Source organism: Scyliorhinus torazame, chromosome 31, assembly GCF_047496885.1.
Source record: "Scyliorhinus torazame isolate Kashiwa2021f chromosome 31, sScyTor2.1, whole genome shotgun sequence".
Classification (NCBI taxonomy): domain Eukaryota; kingdom Metazoa; phylum Chordata; class Chondrichthyes; order Carcharhiniformes; family Scyliorhinidae; genus Scyliorhinus; species Scyliorhinus torazame.
In genome coordinates this window covers 31,941,104-31,958,400 of record NC_092737.1, presented here as the reverse complement: position 1 = coordinate 31,958,400, position 17,297 = coordinate 31,941,104, and the positions used below count along the sequence as shown (strand labels likewise).

Genomic DNA, 17,297 nt, shown 5'->3' with positions numbered 1-17,297 from the left:
GTTAAGAAGGCGTATGGTGTGTTGGCTTTCATTAACAAAGGGATTGAGTTTAAGAGCCGCGAGGTTTTGCTGCAGCTTTATAAAACTCTAGTTAGACCACACTTGGAATATTGTGACCAGTTCTGGTCGCCTCATTATAGGAAGGCTTTTAAAAATGTGTTAACCAGGGTGCAGGGTAAGCACATTCCCTTTAGAGTGAAGGGCAAGGCTGGTAGAAGTAGGGAACCCTGGATGACTCGAGATATTGAGACTCTGGTCAAAAAGAAGAAGGAGGCATATGACGTACATAAGCAACTGGGATCAAGTGGATCCCTTGAAGAGTGTAGAGATTGTCGAAATAGAGTTAAGAGGGAAATCAGGAGGGCAAAAAGGGGACATGAAATTGCTTTGGCAAATAATGCAAGGGAGAATCCAAAGAGATTCTACAGATACATAAAGGGGAAAAGAGTAACTAGGGACAGAGTAGGGCCTCTTAAGGATCAACAAGGGCATCTATGTGCAGAGCCACAAGAGTTGGGTGAGATCCTGAATGAATATTTCTCATCGGTATTCACGGTGGAGAAAGGCATGGATGTTAGGAAACTAAGGGAAATAAATAGTGATGTCTTGAGAAGTGTGCATATTACAGAGGAGGAGGTGCTGGAAGTCTTAAAGCGCATCAAGGTAGATAAATCCCCGGGACCTGATGAAATGTATCCCAGGATGTTGTGGGAGGCTAGGGAGGAAATTGCGGGTCCCCTAACAGAGATATTTGAATCATCGGCAGCCACAGGGGAGGTGCCTGAAGATTGGAGAGTGGCGAATGTTGTGCCCTTGTTTAAGAAGGGCAGCAGGGAAGAGCCTGGGAACTACAGACCGGTGAGCCTAACGTCTGTAGTAGGTAAGTTGCTAGAAGGTATTCTGAGAGACAGGATCTACAAGCATTTAGAGAGGCAAGGACTGATTCGGGGCAGTCAGCATGGCTTTGCGCGTGGAAAATCATGTCTCACAAATTTGATTGAGTTTTTTGAGGGGGTGACCAAGAAGGTAGATGAGGGCAGTGCAGTAGACATTGTCTACATGGACTTTAGCAAAGCCTTTGACAAGGTACCGCATGGTAGGTTGTTGCAGAAGGTTAAAGCTCACGGGATCCAGGGTGAGGTTGCCAATTGGATTCAAAATTGGCTGGACGACAGAAGACAGAGGGTGGTTGTAGAGGGTTGTTTGTCAAACTGGAGGCCTGTGACCAGTGGTGTGCCTCAGGGATCGGTGCTGGGTCCACTGTTATTTGTGATTTATATTAATGATTTGGATGAGAATTTAGGAGGCATGGTTAGTAAGTTTGCAGATGACACCAAGATTGGTGGCACAGTGGATAGCGAAGAAGGTTATCTAGGATTGCAACGGGATCTTGATCAATTAGGTCAGTGGGCCGACGAATGGCAGATGGAGTTTAATTTAGATAAATGTGAGGTGATGCATTTTGGCAGATCGAATCAGGCCAGGACCTACTCAGTTAATGGTATGGCGTTGGGGAGAGTTATAGAACAAAGAGATCTAGGAGTACAGGTTCATAGCTCCTTGAAGGTGGAGTCGCAGGTGGACAGGGTGGTGAAGAAGGCATTCGGCATGCTTGGTTTCATTGGTCAGAACATTGAATACAGGAGTTGGGACGTCTTGTTGAAGTTGTACAAGACATTGGTACGGCCACACTTGGAATACTGTGTGCAGTTCTGGTCACCCTATTATAGAAAGGATATTATTAAACTGGAAAGGGTGCAGAAAAGATTTACTAGAATGTTGCCGGGACTTGATGGTTTGAGTTATAAGGAGAGGCTGGATAGACTGGGACTTTTTCCCTTGGAGCGTAGGAGGCTTAGGGGTGATCTTATAGAGGTCTATAAAATAATGAGGGGCATAGATAAGGTAGATAGTCAACATCTTTTCCCAAAGGTAGGGGAGTCTAAAACTAGAGGGCATAGGTTTAAGGTGAGGGGGGAGAGATTCAGAAGGGCCCAGAGGGGCAATTTCTTCACTCAGAGGGTAGTGAGTGTCTGGAATGGGCTGCCAGAGGTAGTAGTAGAGGCGGGTACAATTGTGTCTTTTAAAAAACATTTAGATAGTTACATGGGTAAGATGGGTATAGAGGGTTATCGGCCAAGTGAGGGCAACTGGGACTAGCTTAATGGTAAAAACTGGGCGGCATGGACTGGTTGGGCCGAAGGGCCTGTTTCCATGCTGTAAACTTCTATGATTCTATGATTCTAAGGATGTGGATGATTTGGAGAGGGTGCAGAGGAGATTTACCAGGATGCTGCCTGGACTGGAGGGCATGTCTTATGAAGAAAGATTGAGGGAGCTAGGGCTTTTCTCACTGGAGTGAAGAAGGCAGAGAGGTGACTTGATAGAGGTGTACAAGGTGATGAGAGGCATGGATAGAGTGGATAGCCAGAGACTTTTCCCCAGGGCGGAAATGGCTGTCACGAAGGGGACATAATTTTAAGGTGATTGGAGGAAGGTATCGGGGAGATGTCAGAGGTTCTTTACACAGAGAGTGGTGGGTGTGTGGAACGCACTGCCAGCGGGGGTGGTGAAGTCAGAGTCATTCGGGACATTTAAGCGACTCTTGGACAGGCACATGGACAGCAGTAAATTGAAGGGTGTAGGTTAGGTTGACCTTAGATTAGGATAAATGGTCGGCACAACATCGTGGGCTGAAGGGCCTATACTGTGCTCGACTGTTCGATGTTCTATCTGTGTAGAAGCTGCAGTAACAAAGGCCCACAATTGGCCTGGGCAGCTTTAGAGCTAAAAGCAAAGTAAAGTTTCCGGCTCATTGTCAGGAAATATACGCTAGTTGATGCGGTTTCAAACACGCAGCGAATGTCTGGCTCATGAAGCAGATCAGTAAATCAGTCGGTGCAAACGATGTGCTTGCATATCACAGACCGACACCCCTGAACAAATCATACTTCAGGATGTGAGGTCGAGTCATCGAGGTCGACAGCATAGAAAAGGCCCTTTCGGCCCATCGAGTCTGTGCTGGTCAGAAACAACCACCTAACTATTCTAATCCCATTTTCCAGCACTTGTCCCAGAGCCGTGTCTGCCCTGGGATCGCAAGCTCACATCTAAATCCTTCCGAAATGTTCTGAGGGTCTCTGCCTCCACCCCCCTTTCAGGCAGCGAGTTCCAGACCTCCCCCTCTCTCCCCACCCCCCCCCCCCCCCTCTGGGGGAAAAGGTTTTTCCTCACATCCCCTCTAAGGGCAGCACAGTAGCATGGTGGTTAGCACAATTGCTTCACAGCTCCAGGGTCCCGGGTTCGATTCCGGCTTGGGTCACTGTCTGTGCGGAGTCTGCACGTCCTCCCCGTGTCTGCGTGGGTTTCCTCCGGGTGCTCCGGTTTCCTCCCACAGTCCAAAGATGTGCAGGTTAGGTGGATTGGCCACGATAAATTGCCCTTAGTGTCCAAAATTGCCCTTAGTGTTGGGTGGGGTTACTGGGTTATGGGGATAGGGTGGAGGTGTTGACCTTGGGTAGGGTGCTCTTTCCAAGAGCCGGTGCAGACTCGATGGGCCGAATGGCCTCCTTCTGCACTGTAAATTCTATGTAAACCTCCCGCCCCTCACCTTAAATCTCTGCCCCCTGGTCACTGAGCCCTCCACCAAGGGGAAAAGTTTCTTCCTGTCGACTCTCTCTGTGCCCCTCATAATTTTATACATCTCCATCACGCCCCCCCTCAGTCTCCTCTGCTCCAAGGACAACAACCCCAGTCTATCCAATCTCTCTTCATAACTAACACTCTCCAGCCCAGGCAACATCCTGGTCAATCTCCTCTGCAGCCTTTCCAGTGGCTATCACACCCCTCCTGTAATGTGGATTCCAGAACTGCTCACAATACTCTCGCTGTGGCCTAACCAACGTTTTATACAGTTCCAGCAAAACCTCCCTGCTTCAGCTAATAAAGGCACGGTAGCACAGTGGTTAGCACTGTTGCTTCACAGCGCCAGGGGCCCGGGTTCGATTCCAGCTTGGGTCACTGTCTGTGCGGAGTCTGCACGTTCTCCCCGTGTCTGCGTGGGTTTCCTCCGGGTGCTCCGGTTTCCTCCCACAGTCCAAAGGTGTGCAGGTTAGGTGGATTGGCCGCGCTAAATTGCTCCTTGGCGTCCAAAAAGGTTAGGTGGGGTTACTGGGTCTAGTGCAGTTGGTATATCGCATCCACAAAGGATTGGATCAACACTCCGACTATTCAGAGAACATCAGCAGCAAATTCAGTGATGTGCTCACAGGTTTTGGTACACTACCATTCACCTACAAGATACAACTCAAAAGCTGTGATACAGGCATCAAGAAGAGTGCCTGCACCTCTTCGGGATCACCTCAAAAAGAAGCCAGACTGACTTACAAAATTAAAAGTAATCAGAAACATAGAAGAACCTATGGGCAGCACGGTAGCATTGTGGTTAGCACAATTGCTTCACAGCTCCAGGGTCCCAGGTTCGATTCCGGCTTGGGTCACTGTCTGTGCGGAGTCTGCACATCCTCCCCGTGTGTGCGTGGGTTTCCTCCGGGTGCTCCGGTTTCCTCCCACAGTCCAAAGATGTGCAGGTTAGGTGGATTGGCCATGATAAATTGCCCTTAGTCTCCAAAATTGCCAGTAGTGTTGGGTGGGGTTACTGGGTTATGGGGATAGGGTAGAGGTGTGGACTTCGGATAGGGTGCTCTTTCCAAGAGCCGGTGCAGACTCGATGGGCCGAATGGCCTCCTACTGCACTGTAAATTCTATGAAATCTATGAAACCTACTGACTGGATAATCTCCCTGGTTTGAGTAAAGAACAAGAATGGCGACGTTCCCATATGCATGGATCCTAAAGATCTTGACGAGAATATCAAAAGAGAACACTACCAAATACCAAAGCGTGAGGAACTCACATCCGAGACGGCTGGTGCACAATTCTTTACGAAACATGGCGTATCTCAACGTTTCTGGCAACTATAGCTAGAGGACAAAGTACTGCAATTTTAATACGCCATTTGGATGGTACTGCTTTCCGAGAAATCCGTTTGGCATAATTTTGGCATCGGAAATTTTTTGCCGTGTTTTCGCCGAAGTCATCGAAGGTGTACGTGTGTACATGGGTGACATCATCGTTTTGGACTCAACCTTAGAAGAGCACAATACGAGGTTGCTTAAACTTCTAACGAGCGTCAGGAGAAATGGGCTGAAGCTCAACAAGCAAAAGTGCCAATTTGGAGTAACGGAGGTGGCATTCCCAGGTGACGAGCTCTCATCGCACGGCACTGAACCCGACAAGGACAAAAATCCAAGCAATTCTCAACATGCCAAAACCACACGACGAGAAAGCCATCTTAAGAGTGATAGGTATGATCAATTTTCTCGGGAAATTCATTCCAAACTTGTCGGCAAAAACACATCCGCGTGATCTCCTGCACAAGACAACGGATTTCACTGTGACTGAGCAACACGGGCAAGAGTGGAAGAAGCTCCAGACCTCACTGACCACCACGCCCGTTCTCACATTTTTTGACCCATCTAAGCAGATTAAAGTGTCAACGGACGCGTCCAAAGATGGTCTAGGAGCAGTTCTTCTGCAGCTCGAGCATGACGATTGGAAACCAGTCACGTATGCATCATGCCCCAAGACGACAACAGATCAGAGGTATGCTCAAATCAAAAAAGAATACCTGGGTTTAGTTGTTGGCCTGGAAAAATTCCACGGCTGTGCCGGGTCTTCCAACTTTCACAGCTGAGACAGATCATCGTCCTTTGGTTAACATCATCAAAGGAAATCTCAACCAGATGTCTCCGCGCATTCAGAGGTTGATGATGAAGTGACAACGCTCCGACTTCAATCTCATCTACACGGCAGGCAAATATTTGTTCTTAGCAGATGCATTATCGAGAACAAAATATTCCCGGGAGAATATTAACATATTAGTCGTGAAATTGCTGAAGACGTAGATCTGCGTGTCAATCTTATTTCCACACTATCAGATACAAAATTATGCGAGATCCAAGAAGAGACCAGGAAGGATCAAACTCTTCAAGAGGTGATGAGGAATATCAGCTCACACTGGCCCAGAGGTGAGTGTACGGAGTTCTACAATATAAGATCTGAACTCAGTATCATTGATGGAGTGATACTTCATTTGTTATACCTCAATCTCTTCACAAGGATGTACGAAAGAGGATACATGAAGGACATCTCAGGTTTGAGAAGTGTAAACGGAGAGCTCGTGACTCTGTTTACAGGCCAGGTATAAACCAGGATATCGACAGGCTGGCCAGTTGTTGGGACACATGCCAGACACAACGTTTCAAGCAAAGAGAACCTATGCAAATGTCTGATTTACCCACAATATAGAAAGTAGCTCTTTCACCGATGAGGGAAGATTATTTAATAATTCTCGACGATATTTCAAACTGTTCCAAAATGGCTCTACTGTCAAGCATAACAGCAAGCAGTGTAACACTGCATACCAAGTCAATTTTTGTGAGACACAGAATTCCTCAAGTGGTCGTCAGTGACAACGGTCCTTGTTTTACCGAGTGTGGCAATACTTCGCAGTCATGTATTATTTCAATCACGCCACGTCGAGTCCGTTGTCCCCTCGAGCCAATGGAAAAGCGGCAAAAAGGTCTGGACACTGTTGAGCAATTGTTGGGAAAAGCAATGGGCAGCCAACCTGATCCATACCTCGCACGGTTGAGTTACAGAGAGTCGCCACTCTCGCACGGTAGATGGCCAGCTGTGTTACTCGTGGATAGAAGGTTGCGCACCGTACTCCCATACTTGGCAAAGGAGGAGGAGAATGCAGGGGTACTGCAGGAAATGCAAAACATTGAAGCAAACCAAAATATGAGAGTGTTAAGAACTTTACCACCTCCGGGTAGCGAGGACATGGGGAGAGTAGAAAGACTCAGGCAATTGGTGGAGAAAAGCCAATGTACTTGGAAGAAGTAGCACCTCGTTCCTACAACGTACAGACAGAGGGAGGGTTGGTTTTAAGAAGAATTCGTCACGCACTCTTGAAGACCAGAGAAGACTTTCACAACAACGCGATGGGTGACGAATCTACATCAGAATCAACGTCAGCTGCAGTGTCATATAGCATTGTGGTTAGCACTGTTGCTTCACAGCTCCAGGGTCCCAGGTTCGATTCCGGCTTGGGTCACTGTCTGTGCGGAGTCTGCACGTTCTCCCCGTGTGTGCGTGGGTTTCCTCCGGGTGCTCCGGTTTCCTCCCACAGTCCAAAGATGTGCAGGTTAGGTGGATTGGCCATGATAAATTGCCCTTTAGTGTCCAAAATTGCCCTTAGGGTTGGGTGGGGTTACTGGGTTATGGGGATAGGGTGGGGGTGTTGACCTTGGGTAGGGTGCTCTTTCCAAGAGCCGGTGCAGACTCGATGGGCCGAATGGCCTCCTTCTGCACTGTAAATTCTATGATAGTTCAGCAGTTCCTGAGCATGAGAATGTCATGGAGAACATTGAATCTGAGCAGTAATGTCAAACTTTGGGAAGATCAACCAGAGTCTGGGAAAAACCGATTGACTCAATTTGTAGATTTGGACTATTTAACAGACTATGCTCGCTGTTCTGGTGTGTACATTCACATATATATTTGTGAAACCAGTTTTAAACATTTTACAGGCTAATGGTATCACATGTAAAATCTACTGATAATAAAGTATTGATTTATTCCTTCAATGGAAAGGGGATGTAGTGGCACCATGGTTGTGTTGTCATTCGCCGGCTGACCACTAGGAGTCTCATTAGTATAAAAGTGAATGTTAGAGTCAGGTGACCTCAGACTGGCTGGGGAGCTGGAAGAGCGAGATTGCTTGTGCATGTTCATACTGTTACTCATCTTTTGTTTCGTATATTGTTGACCCACAGTTAATGTTAATAAATCGTTTAAAGCTTGGATTTTCACAGTAACGTCATTGCAGTGTTAATATAAGCCTACTTGCGACAATAGTCAAGATTATATTGTTATTTAGCTAAAAGTGTTCTTGTAATAGAAATCAGGCCATCCGACAAGAACATTACGCTCTCTACATCTCTGATTCTGTTATCAAGTGGATAGGGATGATATTACACACATCAGCCGTGTGATTGCATTAGAAACAATTCGAGCCTTCGGGAGGAGTTCGCCCTGGGAGGACCCCACAGGAAAATTGCTAACTCTCACCTTTAACGAATTGTGAAACACAGAATCTCGCTGGATCAGCCAAGCGGAGCGTTTGATTGACGAGGCGGTTCCTGGAAAATTAAACCGTTCGGGAGAATTTCCAATCACACCCAGCGACAGCGACGAGGTCCACTGAGAGTTTAAACGATCGATCTGAACCTGAGGAGAAACACATCGGTAAAGAAATTATGGCTTTCGACGCCCCTGACCAGTATATCCGGCCGAGCAGAATCCAGGACGTGAGAGAACCATCTTAAAAGTGGTTCAAACTCAGCCCTCCCTTGTCCGAAATGCTTGGAAATACTAGCCCGTGATTGAGGGATATTACTAGGGTGGAGCTGAGGCAAGGATTGAGGCATTCGGGTTTACGTAAATGTAGAGACGACCCGGGGGTTGGTCTCTATCTGGTGTTACAATGTTGGTGTTGCCCTGGCAGGAAAATAAATCCCACTGATTGGACAGCCCTTGAGCTCATGTGATGTGTGTTAGCCAATCGCAACCGCATAAACTGCAAGGGCCGGAATGTCCATGGGTCAATCAGGTCAGGGGTGGGATTGGGGACGAGACGGGAACTCTCAGGCCCATGGACATCCCGAAGCCAATGACTGGCTTCTGAGGTGCGGTCACCGCGATGATGTAGGAAATGCAAAGGCCAATTTGGGCCCAGCCTTCAGCGGTGCTCACGGCTTCTCTTACATCCCGAGGGAATGTTTGAGGTCCCCGTTCGAAGGTACCACCCGCAGTGCAGCGCTCTCTCCGTATCGAAGGAGCGGCGGGGCTAGATTGCGAACAGCAGGAGGAATGGAGTATGCGCTGGGGCAAGCTTGGTGGTGGAAGCAGGGACGATAGGGGCGTTTAAGGGGCATCTTGACAAACACATGAATCGGATGGGAATAGAGGGATACGGACCCCGGAAGTGTAGAAGGTTTTAGTTTAGACGGGCAGCATGGTCGGAGCAGGCTTGGAGGGCCGAAGGGCCTGTTCCTGTGCTGTACTTTTCTTTGTTCTTTGTTCTGTACTGCACTGGGAGCAACAGCAACTGTGGCGCAGGATATAAACCCGCAGCCTCCTGTTGTACAGAAGCAGGACCAGGCCAGGTCCGCAGGGTGGAATCGGGGAGACGGGCGCATCTACAGAATAAAGCAAGATGTAAAACGGGGCTGGTTTAGCACAGTGGGATAAACAGACGGCTTGTAAAGCAGAACAAAGCCAGCAGCGTGGGTTCAATTCCCGTGCCGGCCTCCCCGAACAGGCGCCGGAATGTGGTGACTAGAGGCTTTTCCCAGTAACTTCATTTGAAGCCTACTTGTGACGATAAGCGATTTAAATTTTTATTTTCGTTTTTCATTTTATTTTTTCGAAATATAGGGAGCAGAAGCGTGAAACGGATACGAGAGAGAAACTCGGAAGAAGTGGACAATAATACAGAGCAGGGCGATTCTGTTGTGCGAAATGTTGGGGGGCGGGGGGGGGGGGGGGGGGGGAAGAGGAGGGCCTAAACTGTGTGCGGTAGGCCAGGACAGGCAGATTACCCTCCTTTCCGCTGTATTTATCTCCAGAGCAGGCTGCGGGTGGAGAGACGGCGCACCCTCACCACTCGCACTGCTGGGTGCCGGTCCGAAACTCCACCCACCGGGCTCCCCCCCCCACCCCACTGTTATGACACCCTGGGCGAGTGCACGGCCAGTTACAGCCCCACAGACCACGCAGTCCCAACATCAGTGGATTAACCAGCAATTCAATCCCCCCCCCCACCCCCGCTGAGATTAACCCTTGACTGCTCCAATTAATTCCAGGCACCAGATTTAGAACTGAAACATTACAAAAACGGTTTACTTACAACAAGAGTAAAAGATGAACATATAATGGTAATTTTGCAACAAAAGGTCTACGAGTCTATCTATTCCCCAAACCCCGTCCCACCCTCCACCCACACACACACACACAGGGCGAAGGGGTGGGTAGGAAAGGTTCAAAAATAACAGGGATTGAGAGGTATGAGAGATTGGAGGATCCCTACTGCTGAGGTGGCGGTTTTTGCGGTCCAATCTTACAAGGACGCAAAGTGTTGAACTCCTCGTTTGGTTTGCCTTTCTGAAAGATTGTCTTCAATTAGAACGTGGAAGCGGTCGAATCCCCTCCAGAGAGTCACTTGCATTTTGGGGGACCTCTGCCAGTCTGACACTCGGCCTCACTTGAGCTGTCAGAATTCTTCACCTGAGGTTTTGAACAACCCCTTCTTCCGCACCGTCTGCAGGGGTCTTTAGCCACAGGTCTAAGTCCGTTTCAGTTCCACAGCCTGTCACCCAGAAGCGGAAGATTCACAGGCCGGCTGGAGGGGACTTGTCAGGTTACAGAAAGAGTGTTTTACATCACCAGCCCTCTCAAACAGAGATCACAGGCCTGACCGCAGGACTTTAACGGCCTGGCTGGAACCAGCTTAAGAGCTTGCCCATGTTCTCCAGAACATTCTGACCAATCACCAGTGAAAATACAAAAAGGTCCAGAATTCCAGAAGAAGCGATTGGCTGGTCGCTGAGTCCATCAAAACAACATCGCGGGCCGCAGTATGCCGCAGAGCATACTGAATCCAAGGGATCTGCCGGATCAGTCGCAGTCCACACAGCAGCTTGCAGCGGGGACTGGGGGGTTCAGCCCAAAACCAAAAGGCTGTAATGTGGTGCGGGATAGGAATGAAAAAAAAAACACACCAACCGACAAGGATTTAACAAGTTCCTCACACCAGCCCCGCACCCCCGGCTCCGCCACCCTTGTTACCTGAAAGAGCAGTTGTCGGGGCAGTGGCTGGGCAGATGCCACCACACCTTGGTTGTAGCTGGCCACCCGGCTGGCAGTATGGCCGTTGCTGGACAACAGGATGTTCCTGCCATGATTCTCCATGAACTCTACGGTGGCCCTGAAGACTGACCCTTCGTTCTCACACTGAAAGAAAAAGAGCATTTGCTTAACAAAGGGCACAAAGCTCTCCAGGTTCAAATACACCCACACCCGGGACCCTTTCCCCACAACCCAGAACATCAGTTCCGCCCCAGTCATATTGACTCTATTTCAATTGTTACGTGCCAACTTCAGCTAGAGAGGTGGAGATATCCCCATCAAACACTCCCAGGACAGGTACAGCACGGCGTTAGATACAGAGTAAAGCTCCCTCTTCACTGTCCCCATCAAACACTCCCAGGACAGGTACAGCACGGGGTTAGATACAGAGTAAAGCTCCCTCTGCACTGTCCCCATCAAACACTCCCTGGACAGGTACAGCACGAGGTTAGATACAGAGTAAAGCTCCCTCTACACTGTCCCCATCAAACACTCGCAGGACAGGTACAGCACAGGGCTAGATACAGAGTAAAGCTCCCTCCACACTGTCCCCATCAAACACTCCCATGACAGGTACAGCACGGGGTTAGATACAGAGTAAAGCTCCCTCTGCACTGTCCCCATCAAACACTCCCTGGACAGGTACAGCACGAGGTTAGATACAGAGTAAAGCTCCCTCTGCACTGCCCCATCAAACACTCGCAGGACAGGTACAGCATGGGGTTAGATACAGAGTAAAGCTCCCTCTACACTGCCCCATCATACACTCCCAGGACAGGTACAGCACAGGGTTAGATACAGAGTAAAGCTCCCTCTACACTGACCCCGTCAAACACTCCCAGGACAGGTACAGCACGGGGTTAGATACAGAGTAAAGCTCCCTCTACACTGCCCCATCAAACACTCCCAGGACAGGTACAGCACAGGGTTAGATACAGAGTAAAGCTCCCTCTACACTGCCCCATCAAACACTCCCAGGACAGGTACAGCACAGGGTTAGATACAGAGTAAAGCTCCCTCTGCACTGCCCCATCAAACACTCCCAGGACAGGTACAGCACAGGGTTAGATACAGAGTAAAGCTCCCTCTGCACTGTCCCCATCAAACACTCCCTGGACAGGTACAGCACGAGGTTAGATACAGAGTAAAGCTCCCTCTACAAATGTTGTCCCCTTGTTCAAGAAGGGGAGTAGAGACAACCCCGGTAACTATAGACCAGTGAGCCTTACTTCTGTTGTGGGCAAAGTCTTGGAAAGGTTTATAAGAGATAGGATGTATAATCATCTGGAAAGGAATAATTTGATTAGAGATAGTCAACACTGTTTTGTGAAGGGTAGGTCGTGCCTCACAAACCTTATCGAGTTCTTTGAGAAGGTGACCAAACAGGTAGACGAGGGTAGAGCAGTTGATGTGGTGTATATGGATTTCAGTAAAGCGTTTGATAAGGTTCCCCACGGTAGGCTATTGCAGAAAATACGGAGGCTGGGGATTGAGGGTGATTTAGCAGTTTGGATCAGAAATTGGCTAGCTGAAAGAAGACAAAGGGCGGTGGTTGATGGGAAGTGTTCAGACTGGAGTTCAGTTACTAGTGGTGTACCACAAGGATCTGTTCTGGGGCCACTGCGGTTTGTCATTTTTATAAATGACCTGGTGGAGGGCGTAGAAGGATGGGTGAGTAAACTTGCAGATGACACGAAAGTCGGTGGAGTTGTGGACAGTGCGGAAGGATGTTATAAGTTACAGAGGGACGTAGATTCTGCAAGAAGTGTGTCCAACTGCAGCTCCTGTTAGACCGCTTGACGGCTCTGGAGCTGCGGATGGATTCACTTTGGAGCATCCGCGATGCTGAGGAAGTTGTGGATAGCACATTCAGTGAGTTGGTCACACCGCAGATTAAAATTACTGAGGCAGATAGGGAATGGGTGACCAACAGACAGAGGAAGAGTAGGAAGGCAGTGCAGGGATCCCCTGCGGTCATCTCCCTCCAAAACAGATTTACCGTTTTGGAAACTGTTGGGGGAGATGGCTCACCAGGGGAAGGTGGCAGCAGCCAGGTTCATGGCACCGTGGCTGGCTCTGCTGCACAGAAGGGCGGGAAAAAGAGTGGCAGAGCTATAGTGATAGGGGATTCAATTGTAAGGGGAATAGACAGGCGTTTCTGCGGACGCAAACAAGAATCCAGGTTGGTATGTTGCCTCCCTGGTGCAAGGGTCAAGGATGTCTCGGAGCGGCTGCAGGGCATTCCGGAGGGGGAGGGTGAACAGCCAGCTGTCGTGGTGCATATAGGCACCAATGATATAGGTAAAAAACGGGATGAGGTCCTACAAGCTGAATTTAGGGAGTTAGGAGTTAAACTAAAAAGTAGGACCTCAAAGGTAGTAATCTCAGGATTGCTACCAGTGCCACGTGATAGTCAGAGTAGGAATGACAGGATAGAGAGGATGAATACGTGGCTTGAGAGATGGTGCAAGAGGGAGGGTTTCAAATTCCTGGGACATTGGGACCGGTTCTGGGGGAGGTGGGACCTGTACAAATCGGACGGTCTGCATCTGGGTGGGACCGGAACCAATGTTCTTGGGGGTGTGTTTGCTGGTGCAGTTGGGGAGGGTTTAAACTAATGTGGCAGGGGGATGGGAACCGATGTAGGAAGTCAGTGGGGACAGAAACAAAAGGCAGGAAGGGAGAGTGTGTAAAGCATGACCAGAGAAAGCAGGGCAGAGAGCAAGGAAGGTCTACATTAAACTGCATTTATTTCAATGCAAGGGGCCTGACGGGCAAAGCGGATGAACTCAGGGCATGGACGGGCACATGGGACTGGGATATTATAGCTATGACTGAAACATGGCTAAGGGAGGGGCAGGACTGGCAGCTCAATGTTCCGGGGTACAGATGCTATAGAAAGGATAGAACAGGAGGTAAGAGAGGAGGGGGAGTGGCGTTTTTGATTAGGGAGAACATCACGGCAGTACTTAGAGGGGATATATCCGAGGGTTCGCCCACTGAGTCTATATGGGTGGAACTGAAAAATAAGAAGGGAGAGATCACCTTGGTAGGACTGTACTACAGGCCCCCAAATAGTCAGCGGGAAATTGATGAGGAAATATGTAAGGAGATTACAGATAGCTGCAAGAATAATAGGGTGGTAGTAGTAGGGGACTTTAACTTTCCCAACATTGACTGGGACAGCCATAGCATTAGGGGCTTGGATGGAGGGAAATTTGTTGAGTGTATTCAGGAGGAATTTCTCATTCAGTATGTGGATGGACCGACCAGAGAGGGGGCAAAACTTGACCTCGTCTTGGGAAATAAAGAAGGGCAAGCGACAGAAGTGCTAGTGAGAGATCACTTTGGGACAAGTGACCATAACTCCATTAGTTTTAAGATAGCTATGGAGAATGATAGGTCTGGCCCAAGAGTTAAAATTCTTAATTGGGGCAAGGCCAATTTTGATGGTATCAGACAGGAACTTGCAGAGTTAGATTGGGGGAGACTGTTGGCAGGCAAAGGGACGGCTGGTAAATGGGGGGCTTTTAAAAATGTGTTAACCAGGGTGCAGGGTAAGCACATTCCCTTTAGAGTGAAGGGCAAGGCTGGTAGAAGTAGGGAACCCTGGATGACTCGAGATATTGAGACTCTGGTCAAAAAGAAGAAGGAGGCATATGACGTACATAAGCAACTGCGATCAAGTGGATCCCTTGAAGAGTATAGAGATTGTCGAAATAGAGTTAAGAGGGAAATCAGGAGGGCAAAAAGGGGACATGAAATTGCTTTGGCAAATAACGCAAGGGAGAATCCAAAGAGATTCTACAGATACATAAAGGGGAAAAGAATAACTAGGGACAGAGTAGGGCCTCTTAAGGATCAACAAGGGCATCTATGTGCAGAGCCACAAGAGTTGGGTGAGATCCTGAATGAATATTTCTCATCGGTATTCACGGTGGAGAAAGGCATGGATGTTAGGAAACTAAGGGAAATAAATAGTGATGTCTTGAGAAGTGTGCATATTACAGTGGAGGAGGTGCTGGAAGTCTTAAAGCGCATCAAGGTAGATAAATCCCCGGGACCTGATGAAATGTATCCCAGGATGTTGTGGGAGGCTAGGGAGGAAATTGCGGGTCCCCTACCAGAGATATTTGAATCATCGGCAGCCACAGGTGAGGTGCCTGAAGATTGGAGAGTGGCGAATGTTGTGCCCTTGTTTAAGAAGGGCAGCAGGGAAAAGCCTGGGAACTACAGACCGGTGAGCCTAACGTCTGTAGTAGGTAAGTTGCGAGAAGGTATTCTGAGAGAAAGGATCTACAAGCATTTAGAGAGGCAAGGACTGATTTGGGGCAGTCAGCATGGCTTTGTGCGTGGAAAATCATGTCTCACAAATTTGATTGAGTTTTTTGAGGGGGTGACCAAGAAGGTAGATGAGGGCAGTGCAGTAGACGTTGTCTACATGGACTTTAGCAAAGCCTTTGACAAGGTACCGCATGGTAGGTTGTTGCAGAAGGTTAAAGCTCACGGGATCCAGGGTGAGGTTGCCAATTGGATTCAAAATTGGCTGGACGACAGAAGACAGAGGGTGGTTGTAGAGGGTTGTTTTTCAAACTGGAGGCCTGTGACCAGTGGTGTGCCTCAGGGATCGGTGCTGGATCCACTGTTATTTGTGATTTATATTAATGATTTGGATGAGAATTTAGGAGGCATGGTTAGTAAGTTTGCAGATGACACCAAGATTGGTGGCACAGTGGATAGTGAAGAAGGTTATCTAGGATTGCAACGGGATCTTGGTCAATTAGGCCAGTGGGCCGACGAATGGCAGATGGAGTTTAATTTAGATAAATGTGAGGTGATGCATTTTGGCAGATCGAATCAGGCCAGGACCTACTCAGTTAATGGTATGGCGTTGGGGAGAGTTATAGAACAAAGAGATCTAGGAGTACAGGTTCATAGCTCCTTGAAGGTGGAGTTGCAGGTGGACAGAGTGGTGAAGAAGGCATTCGGCATGCTTGGTTTCATTGGTCAGAACATTGAATACAGGAGTTGGGGCGTCTTGTTGAAGTTGCACAAGACATTGGTACGGCCACACTTGGAATACTGTGTGCAGTTCTGGTCACCCTATTATAGAAAGGATATTATTAAACTGGAAAGCGTGCAGAAAAGATTTACTAGGATGTTGCCGGGACTTGATGGTTTGAGTTATAAGGAGAGGCTGGATAGGCTGGGACTTTTTTTCCTGGAGCGTAGGAGGCTTAGGGGTGATCTTATAGAGGTCTATAAAATAATGAGGGGCATAGAAAAGGTAGATAGTCAACATCTTTTCCCAAAGGTAGGGGAATCTAAAACTAGAGGGCATAGGTTTAAGGTGAGAGGGGAGAGATTCAGAAGGGCCCAGAGGGGCAATTTCTTCACTCAGAGGGTAGTGAGTGTCTGGAATGGGCTGCCAGAGGTAGTAGTAGTGGCGGGTACAATAGTGTCTTTTAAAAAACATTTAGATAGTTACATGGGTAACATGGGTATAGAGGGTTATGGGCCAAGTGCGGGCAACTGGGACTAGCTTAATGGTAAAAACTGGGCGGCATGGACTGGTTGGGCCGAAGGGCCTGTTTCCATGCTGTAAACTTCTATGATTCTATGATTCTAGATAAGCTGCAGCGCTGGGCTGAGAGGTGGCAAATGGAGTTTAATGCAGAAAAGTGTGAGGTGATTCATTTTGGAAGGAATAACAGGAAGACAGAGTACTGGGCTAATGGTAAGATTCTTGGCAGTGTGGATGAGCAGAGAGATCTCGGTGTCCATGTACATAGATCCCTGAAAGTTGCCACCCAGGTTGATAGGGTTGTTAAGAAGGCGTACGGTGTGTTAGCTTTTATTGGTAGAGGGATTGAGTTTCGGAGCCATGAGGTCATGTTGCAGCTGTACAAAACTCTGGTGCGGCCGCATTTGGAGTACTGCGTGCAATTCTGGTCGCCGCATTATAGGAAGGATAGAAAACATAGAAAATACAGCACAGAACAGGCCCTTCGGCCCACGATGTTGTGCCGAACCTTTGTCCTAGATTAATCATAGATTATCATTGAATTTACAGTGCAGAAGGAGGCCACTCGGCCCTTTGAGTCTGCACCGGCTCTTGGAAAGAGCACCCTACTCAAACTCAACACCTCCACCCAACACCAAGGGCAATTTGGACATTAAGGGCAATTTATCATTGGCCAATTCACCTAACCCGCACATCTTTGGACTGTGGGAGGAAACCGGAGCACCCGGAGGAAACCCACG

At 48.5% G+C, this 17,297-nt stretch overlaps 1 protein-coding gene across 1 annotated transcript in view; it reads right to left on the bottom strand.

Annotated features, from left to right (window-relative positions):
* Nucleotides 1–17,297, bottom strand: part of neurl4 (neuralized E3 ubiquitin protein ligase 4) — a 203,993-nt gene that overhangs the window by 46,300 nt on the left and 140,396 nt on the right. Inside the window, 2 exon segments of the mRNA XM_072493516.1 lie at nt 8,196–8,354; nt 10,974–11,138. Of these exon segments, the coding sequence (XP_072349617.1) occupies nt 8,196–8,354; nt 10,974–11,138 (324 nt within the window).